We start from the raw sequence: 9576 nt of genomic DNA, 5'->3' as shown, positions 1-9576 counted from the left end.
TCAATAGTGCGGGATCCATTCCTGCAGCCTGAAGAGGCAGAGTACGCACTACACAAATCGTTGAAAGATGGCGCCAAGTGCGGACAGAAGCACAGGGATTGCTGGGATGCGAAGCAATGCATCACGGGACACTGGGACAGGACCCAGGATGCCCCGCGACCCCCTCCACCTTCCCACAAGTCTTGGCGGCAGAAGAGGAAGAGGTGCTCTGTGGGATGGCTGCCCAGAGTGCACCGCTCTGAATACCGCTGCAAGTGCCACACGCATGAACACGCTATTGTGCGGGCAGCTGACAGTGTGAACACACAACAGCGGTTTCCCTTCAGCACTCTCTGAGCGGCGCTGTAACTCCCGGCGCTGTAACTCTGCCGGTGTAGACATACCCTTAGTACCTTTCCCAAACCTGAAGAAGAGCTCTGTGTAAGATCGAAAGCTTGTCTCTCTCACGAACAGAAGTTGGTCCAATAATCACCTCACCCACCTTGTCTCTCTAATAAGTTGCAGATTCAGTTATATAAAACACAGTCTCATATATAGAGATGTTACATTTTCAGTGGTAACTAAAGCACATTCTTTTACTTAACTTCCCTAAGATCAGTAGCTTAAAAAACCACATAAATTTTATATTAAAAAAACATTTCCTGGGATCTCAAATTCAAATGCCAACAGAGTCCTCTAACACCTTAATCCTTCTGGGAAAAATAAAGTAAGCACCGCGCAATATAATGTGTTGGAGTATTTCAGAGAAGACCTTAAAACTGCATGGTCAATAGTTATTTTAGTGTTTTATTTATTTAATAACGTACAATGAGCCTGCATCCGGGTTTACCACCACAGCAAAGAGCAGAAATTAAAGATCCCATGACAAATGAGGTTTGCATTAGTATTTTTAGCCAATATGTCCCTTCTCCCACCCATACCTGGGCAGCATGCTGTACACTGGTTGTCCAGTGCCTGTCTCTCCAGAGGTGGCTGGTTTTTTCAGTGGTGCTGGATAAAAGACATTTTTGAAGTGCTTTGGGATGAAAACAGTAGTGCCAAGATTTTCAAAGTACTAACCATCCATCCTCTAAAAAACTTCAAAATCCTTTTTAAAAATAAATAGTTTTAGTTTCTCAAGTTGGGCACCCAAAAGATGGAGGCATCCAAAATCATTAAAACATTTCTAAAATAGTTTATCTGTAAAGTATGTGGAATATACAACAATAAATGATAGTATGGCAAGACACAATATAAAGGTTTTAATGGTATGAGCTTGAAAATGATATATTTTCTTGTATGTGCACACATTTTACAAAGTACTTTAGAAATATTTCACAGTTTCTAAAAATTGTTATAGGTTGGGACATAGTGATCTGTTGAGAACATGTTCAGGGCAAGACCACGGTATCTGTGGTTACTGTGATCCAATCATCCAAAACTCCTGATAGGGGCATGATGGAGTTGCAGCCAGTATTCCAGCACACGGACTAGAGCAATGATTGCAGACCTCTGCTCTGCAGGCCCACAGTATTCCTACAGACTGGAGTTGTAGACTGCATTCCCCTCAGCTAGCACAGACTTCCCCATGCAAAGATAAATTAATCAGGTTTCCTGCAGGGGAGGTGGAACTTCAGCCCCGATTTATAAAGTGAAGTTGAAGCCAAGAAGTTGTATTTTAATGGGAATTGCGACATTTTCATAACAGGAAATTTCCAGAACTACAAGAATAACATCTGCCCTTGTTAAAGCACAATAATTACAGTGGCTTCCTTTAGTCATTGTATCTCTACCATTCATTGTAAATGACTACTTTTTCCTAACTACTGCATAGCATATCAACACAGGGATTAAGATTTTTTTCTCTCCTAAAGTCAAACACATTCTATTAATATTCAAGGAGCCATTGTTTCTAAAAGCTCTTTAAAATTAATTGTTAAAATTAATCCATCATGCACAGGAATCCATTAACCTTTAATGATATTTTAATTAGTGCTCTTCTCGACTTTAAGGCTGAAGTTTTGTTTGTAACATAGAGGCTAGATATTCATAAACACCATATGCTCTTTTTGCTCAACAAACAGCATTATCACTTCAGGAAGGCCCTCCTGGTGCTATGATGAGTAAAACAATATATATTTTTTTCATACTGCAGATTGTTTAAACTTTTGAAGCATGAAGCAAATCCAGTCATTATGGACTATACTGCACTTAAAAACCATAAGTTATTGACATCAGAATTAAGAGTCTACCAAGCATTAAATCAGCAAGATGATTCACACTTTCAAGTGTAAACAATACAAAACATAGGGTTGCAGTACCAACCTCAAAATGCCCATTAAAAAGTAATCACTTCAGCTCCCTTTTCTTGGTACTGCAAATTTTATTACTGTTTTTTTTTTTCCCCTCACAGAAATGTCTGTTTTGAATTAGTCTACGACTTAGAGTATGAAAAAGTTCTTTACTAACAGCTACTATTCCCAAGCAATAATAAGCCAGGACATCCTTCCTACAAAAGGTATTTGCTATTAAGCATAAGACACTGGAAAGATTTTAACCTAGTTATCAATCTTGGGGCCTTATAGTTGCCTATGCAGGCTACTCATCCTAGCACCAGAAGTACTTTCATACTGGGTACTTTGTTCCCTTCTGTCCCCTTGGCAGGATAGCTCCTGCCCAGGTCTCTCCTGTGGATGCTTCCCCCAGATCCTTTCCTCTTATGTTTTGGAAGGTTCCACAGCATGTAGATGTGATGGGGAAAATGAGGAGGAGAGCAGTTGTCCCACAGCCATACCCTCTCACACCTTTCAGAGCTTCTCGGGGACAGGGGGAGGGGTGTCAATGGAGGGGAAAATATGCTCCAGAAGCAGCATCCCTTCCTTTCATGGCCAATCCTGCCTAACTCTGCTGGATTTTTGCCCACTATGTAGGCAGAGAACATACTGGAATTTTAGGCATACTGTAACTTTTCTAATGTTGGTTATAATTCCCAGTGCAGTGAAGGCAAGGAAGTGGCTTACAGTACAGTGCTACTAATCTAGTGGAGGATTTTCAAAAGAAACGAAGTAATTTAGGAGTGCAAGACTTTCAGACGGACTTTGGTCTTAAATCGTGCAGACATTTTTGATACTCCGACCCCTAGTGAATATGAATTATAAAAATGATTAGTAATAGGAGAAGGAAAGGAAAACTAGGTTTGGATGTTTCGTCCCTCCACCAATTTTGGGGCTTTTTTTTTTAACCTTGCAAATATGAGGACTATCAAGCCTTGTCTCCCTGGTATACTGGAGGTCTCCCCTGAACAATGGAGAGATACGGACTGGGGATTTTCTCAGCCCTTCGCTAAAGGGACACATGTTGAATACTTAACAAGAGAGCTTTACCTGCACTTAATAGGAATTTGAGTGATAAAGATACAAACTAAAAACAAACTAAAACTAAAAACTTCAATATTCCAAATAAAAATCCCCTCCCCTCACAGTTAATCAAGTTCTTTCCAAAGTACCTGTGATGTCATAAATCTACGAGTTCTCTAGCTGTTCATAGAGTTTTCCAAGAAAAACAGAGGAGGTACACCTTTAATTTGTAATGTAAAACATAGAAGGCAAAAAAACTTTTCTGGAAAAAAATGTAAAATGAATAATCTTTCAGACTGTTTTTATACATCATAAAAATGGGCACAATATTAATAGTTATAAAATGCAAATATATATATGCATATCTATACGTATAATATATATAATCTTAAAATCTCAAAGTACTTTACAGAGTTAGTTAAATAATATCTTCATTTTACAGATGGGAAACTGAGGCACAAACAGATCAAGTGACTTGCAAAAGGTCACACAGGAAAGTCAGTAGCAAGGCTAGGATTAGAATTCAAGACACCTGACTTTCAGTGCAGAGTTCTAATCACCTTGCCTCACTATTTATTCTTCTGGGGTATTAAGTTTAATCATGCCTGTCATTTTCTTACCATATAATGATAATCATCTCACAGGGAAAAAATATAGCAACTAACTTCTGGCAAGAAAAAGTTAATTTTTGAACCAGCTTTTAATATAATGAATAAAGAGAATCAAAACCTTTATAGTGATCACCCCAATATTTAAAAAGTGTTCAAAGTCTGAGCTCAGATCCGGATCAGAATCTGAATTTTGCTAATCTTCCCCATCTTTATAATGGGGTGAACCAAAATCCCTGTAAGCCTCAGAATTCTGAGTGTTTTCAATCCATTTCTGGATCTGACTTTTGCATCTTCAGCTCAACTTTAGATTAAACGAATGATTAAAATATACAAATTTTTCTGAGTGTTAGCAAGTATTTTATATAAGATATTCTAAATAGGTTCTTATTTGACACTCATCAGTGTGGTATCAGGGCACCTTCCAAAAGTGCAGCTAGCAATGTGACTAACATCGGTCACATACCATTTGTTTTCTCATCCTTTCCCAAGTAGGAGAATTGTGTGTTCAGTGAAGTGTTTTGTTTTGGTAGAGTTTTTTGTTGTTGTTTTTGTTTTTAATGTAATGTTGCTTAGTTGTGTAGCTATTCAGTAGTGCCTACCAACAACAAATGAAATAAAAAAAACTAAACTGATAACAAGAACAAAGAAGGGAAGCATAAGAGGCTTATCAAGAGCTAAGATGAAATCCTGGCCCCACTGAAGACAATGGGAGTTTTGTCATTGACTTACTAGCCAGGATTTTAGCCCCAGGAAGGATTAAATTTCAGCAACTTACTGTACAGTTGGATTTCTTGTTTGTCATGACAAGTCTCATGAAATCATCCTTCAGCTCTGTAGATAGTATCCCTCCTGGACTAGTTTTGCACCTATAAGCAGAAGAGTATTGTTTTATTAGTTATAAAAGATTACTAAACATTAAAACGAATTCTAAAACTAAAGGAGTCAAAAGATACATATACTTGAATATGATCAGTACAAAAGTGGTAACTATAATGGTGGCAAAAAGACAAGCAAGAAAAGAACAAAGGTTCAAAAGAGCAGAGGGCCAAGAACAGAACTGAAGATTGTGGCCCCTACAGAACAGTAGTCTTGTGAAAGACAGATAAAGAGCACTTAGGTAGGATTAGAATGATGGCAGAAGGAAATCAGAGACACTGGAATAGGTATGCACTTTGGCACAGATCCTCAAAGGTATTTACGTGCCTAACACCTACTGATTTCCTACATAACTTTGAGGATCTGGGTCTCTTGTCTTTCCAGTAAAGCAGGGATTTCAAACTCCTGGCCCGCAGGCCATCTGTGGCCTGAGAACCTCCCCAATGTGGCCCACGGGGCTCCAGCAATTTTGGGGCCGGGTCTCTCCCTTGGCCCCGACTGTTGCCCCCGGGCAATTTAAAATGGCCGGGGCCCCGCCCACCACCAGCAGCGCAGTGGAGCTGAGGGGCTTCCTGCGCGCTCGCTTCATGTGGCTGCCGCCCCAGGGAGGAGAGGGGCTGTGCCTCTGCATGCTGCCCCTTACCCAAGCGCCCCTGTGGCAAATGGGAAGCTGCAAGGGTGGTGCCTGGGGGCAGCAGCATGCGGAGGCCCCCGGCCCATCCCGCCTTGGAACCCCAGGTAAACGCCGCACCCCCTCCCCACTCCCAAACTCCCTCCCAGAGCCTGCACCCCTTCCTCCTCCAACACCCCCACCACCTGCTCCAGCACATAGCCTGTACCCAGCACCCAAACTCCATCCCAGAGTCTCCACCCCACAGCTCCTCCCCCACGCAAACTCCGTCCCAGAGTCCAACCTTTCACCCCTTCTGCACCCAAACTCCCTCCCAGAGCCTGCACCCCACACCTCAATCCCCTACCCCAGACCTCCTCCTCCTCCACCCAAACTCCCTACCAGAGTAGGGTGACCAGATAGCAACTGTGAAAAATGGGACGGGGGTGAGGGGTAATAGATGCCTATATAAGAAAAAGTCCCAAAAAACGGGACTGTCCCTATAAAAATGGGAGAGCTGGTCACCCTATCCCAGAGCCTTAGGCAGGTGGGGTTGGAGTTTGGGGAGGCGGGTTCTGGGCAGTATGAGTAAAATTATTGGCCCGCTGGGAGGATTTGAGGATTGGCACTGGCCCTAAGGTAAATTGAGTTTGAGACCCCTGCAGTACAAGAATACTGTTTAATCAAGATTGGTTAATAGGAATAGTTTACACAGGCAGCAGTGAACTCTTTAACCTCCCCACCTAGAAATGGTCAGAGGGAAGAAGTTGAAAAAAAGAAGAAAAATTGAAAATGTCTGTATTACTACAATTGAATGCATACAGAGCATGGATATTAGTGAAATGTTCATACAGCAAATACACCAAGCTCATTTACTGAGAGAGCTGTGATAGTTGTCAGTGCAACAGGAACAGCAAAAGTGGATTTTGTAAAGCAGTGACGTTCCATCTCAGCAGTCTGTAATTTTATAGTGACTGGTTATGACCATCTGTACCACATTATCAGGCATCTTGAACCCTTAAATGATGTTGCAGGTGATCCTAAACTTTGTCATGCTATTGATTGTGAATTCTTTAAATACATTTTCATTTAAATAAACTAATTTGAAAACTGAATATCTCCTAAATTTGGGGTCTGTAATTTGGCAAGACTGAAGGAATGCTCTCTCTCCCACTTCATACTTTACCAAAAGACCACCTCTTTGGTCCTATTTGAAGTCTCAGAAGGATGGGCATAAGTCCACCAAAATGAAAGGCCCACCACCTCATAAGGGAGAGATGCCACTGAACCCAGAAATCAACTAATTACGTGGGATTACAAATCTGAGAACAGAGACAGGGTGTCATGACTCATAAATACAAAATGAGGGAACTGGATGCCCACTGTGGACAATTTCCATTGTTCTGCAAAGGAGTCAGTGGATGCCCTGCAGAGGAACCAGGCCCAGATGCATGAATGATCCAAGGAAGGGAAGAAGTCGCCACAATCACTGAGAATCTCCTCATTGATCTGCTCCACGGATTATTGCCAGCTTGGCTAATGGCAGGAGGAGGCAGTCTGGTGACTTTGTGGGGCAACAGATGGGAAGTGCGGAGAGAAGAGGAACAAAGGGTGCTTAGAAGTAGAGGGAGAACCGCCACAGGCGTTACCCTTTGACGAGGGTTATACTGTCTTGCGGGGGGAGAGAGGATGCTTTGGCTTCTGGGAAGGTTAGTTTGGTGGTGGGCTCTGAGTGAGATGCACACATGCCTGCTGCCACCTCCCCGTGCCCAAAGAGCATCAGGCCCCAAAGGCTGTGCAATGCACACAAAGCCCCTTGGGCTGTCTACATTCTCCTTCTGCCTTTGGAGCCGCTAAGGGTCAAGTCTTCCCGCTTATCTCCGCTGCCCCGCGCGCAAGAACGGTTGAGGGAAGCGGGGGCTCTCACGGGACTCCCGCAGCTGGCGCTTTACACAACAACCGCAGAGCCGGGGTGCTACCGCACCACGTACAGCCGGGGCGAGTCTCCGCGGGTTCCTGGCCCTACACAGGGGGTCGGCGGCTGTCTGGCAGGCTGGCGTCCACCAGTCCCCACGGGGGAGGGGCAGAGCGGCCAGTACCCCGGAAGCAGACTGTGCGCGGTCCCGGAAGTGACGCACCACCACCTTTCCGGTGAGGGTGGCGTGCTCTCTCCGGGCCAGGCAGGGGAGCCGTCGCGGCCATGAGCGTCCCGGCCTTTATCGATATTACCGAGGAGGATCAGGTTAGGGGACTGGGGAAGCCGCGCTGGGTGTCCGCGGTTTGGGCGGTGCAGCCGCCTCTCCTCCGCCTGGACCCGGCTCCCTCCTGGGGCCTCCCAGTGCCGGCTCCGGCCCGCACCGCGTGTCCGGCTGCTTCCCAGCGTCCCGGGGCGCCGCTTCCCTGACTCAAACCCACCGAGTGTCAAGCCGAGGGGCCCGGGGAGGGGGAGCTAGTAGCCGCCCGGCTGTCGGGTGGGGGCAGCGAGCCCGCGGCGCGCCCGGGCTGAGTGACCCGGCTCCCTGACGGTTAACGGCCGCGGGAGGGACGCTCGGGAAGCCACCAGAACCGCCCGCCCCTGTCGCTTGTGCTGCGCGCCCCCGCCCCCCCGATCCCGTGCGTGCCTTGGGGGCTGGGCTGCCTCAGGCCTGTCCCGGGACGGGGGCGGGGTTGGAAAGCGTCAACTGATCTTCCTGCCGGTGTCCCCGTAATCGGCTGGTCAGTTCCAGAGAGAGAGAGGGTGGGTGAGGTGATATCCCTTATCCAGCCAGCTTCTGTGGGTGAGAAAGACAAGCCCCGAAGAAGAGCTCTGTGTCGCTCTGAGAAAGCTTGTCCCTCTCGCCAACTGTAGTTGGTCCAATGAAAGATATTTCCGCACCCACCTTGTCCTTAATATCCTGGGACGAACGGGGCTACAATAACACTGCCCATGTGGTCAGTTTCAGTCCATCCTAGAATGGCCCTGATAGCTAGAAGCTGTAACTGATCCTCAGTGCACTGAGCGTGGGGTCTGGTGGATTTTTCATACAAAGCCTTTCTAAAGTCAGAATTAATAATGTAACAGAGCTGTATAACTCTTTATCCCAGATGATCCTACAGCACTTTGTCCATATCATTTCACCTGTTACTGAAATCTCTCTTAAGATGAAACAAGGCGGTGTTTTAACAGTGCTCAGCAATATGAAACTCTTGAGGACACAAAGCATATATATAGTATTGAATGGAAAGTTCAGTTTTATATCATTTTGCTGATATTTAATCTACAAATATTATAGGGTGTTACATTCTTTGTTAAGGACTAAACAATATTTGCAAGACAAACCTAAAACATTTCCTGAGACTAGAAAACAAATAAGTGAAGCACTGATGAACATGTTACATACCATTTTCTTTAAATGAATACTGGACTATATTACCCTTGTGCCTGCTGGAGCTCTGTAGACTGTGGGAATAGGAAATTGCAAAAGTTCCATCAAAATGCTTGGGAGCTCCATGAGGCCCTTTAAAATAAACTTTGCTGAAAGTTAGAACACTAAATTTAATGCATTTCTTATGTCTTTGATTAGTTTAAATATTAATTATTTCATGTAATATTGTCTCTTAATCCCCTGCTCCCAAATCCCATGCCTCTAACATCTTTTATTTCTCCCTCCCTCCTTCATTCCTCCCCTCGAGTCCCACTTTGAGGAGAGAAAAAAAGAAAGTTAACTCAGATATCCGACATTACTTATTCTTTCAACCTTCTTGGTATTAAAATTGCCATCATGGTGTGCGCTAGCTCGTGTTTCTGAGCTTTTGCTCGCTTTCTGAAGGCTTTTAAAAAAATATTTAAGTTCTGCAAAATAAACAAACATTGAAAATACTCTTAAACCACAGAGACTAGAAATTTGTGGCATGAACGTCTAGTAAGAGGTCTTCAAACATTGAATCCAAAATCTCTTGTGGGGTTCTGAAATCTATTATTTCTTAAGTAATACCATGTTTATTTAATTTTGATCCTTGACATAAATTCTTTTGAAAACATTTTTATCTTTGTATTGCACTAGCACCTAAAGGTCACAATCAGATCAGGACCCTGTGGTGCTAGTCCTGGATTGTAAAGTGTTGGATTGTAAAGTTAAGGTATAGGCCTTGTCACCAGGGAGGA

At 44.2% G+C, this 9576-nt stretch overlaps 1 protein-coding gene and 1 long non-coding RNA gene across 3 annotated transcripts in view; one reads left to right on the top strand and one right to left on the bottom strand.

Moving 5' to 3' along the window:
- Positions 1-817: 817 nt before the first annotated feature.
- LOC144265652 (uncharacterized) lies at positions 818-7563 on the bottom strand. The gene is made up of 3 exons (XR_013346329.1): positions 7424-7563; positions 4722-4812; positions 818-990 (listed from the first exon to the last, which is right to left on the bottom strand). It is a non-coding gene; the product is annotated as an uncharacterized LOC144265652 (long non-coding RNA).
- Positions 7556-9576, top strand: part of EIF3M (eukaryotic translation initiation factor 3 subunit M) — a 26775-nt gene continuing 24754 nt past the window's right edge. For both annotated transcript variants that reach the window (XM_077818465.1, XM_077818464.1), the window contains exon 1: positions 7556-7674. In XM_077818465.1, coding sequence (XP_077674591.1) covers positions 7633-7674 — 42 coding nt within the window. In that variant the 5' untranslated portion in view covers positions 7556-7632. The remainder of the gene's footprint in view (positions 7675-9576) is intronic.

The sequence above is a fragment of the Eretmochelys imbricata genome, chromosome 6 (genome assembly GCF_965152235.1).
Source record: "Eretmochelys imbricata isolate rEreImb1 chromosome 6, rEreImb1.hap1, whole genome shotgun sequence".
Taxonomy (NCBI): Eukaryota; Metazoa; Chordata; order Testudines; family Cheloniidae; genus Eretmochelys; species Eretmochelys imbricata.
The sequence above is the reverse complement of the archived record's forward strand: the minus strand, read 5'-3'. Positions and strand labels throughout refer to the sequence as shown.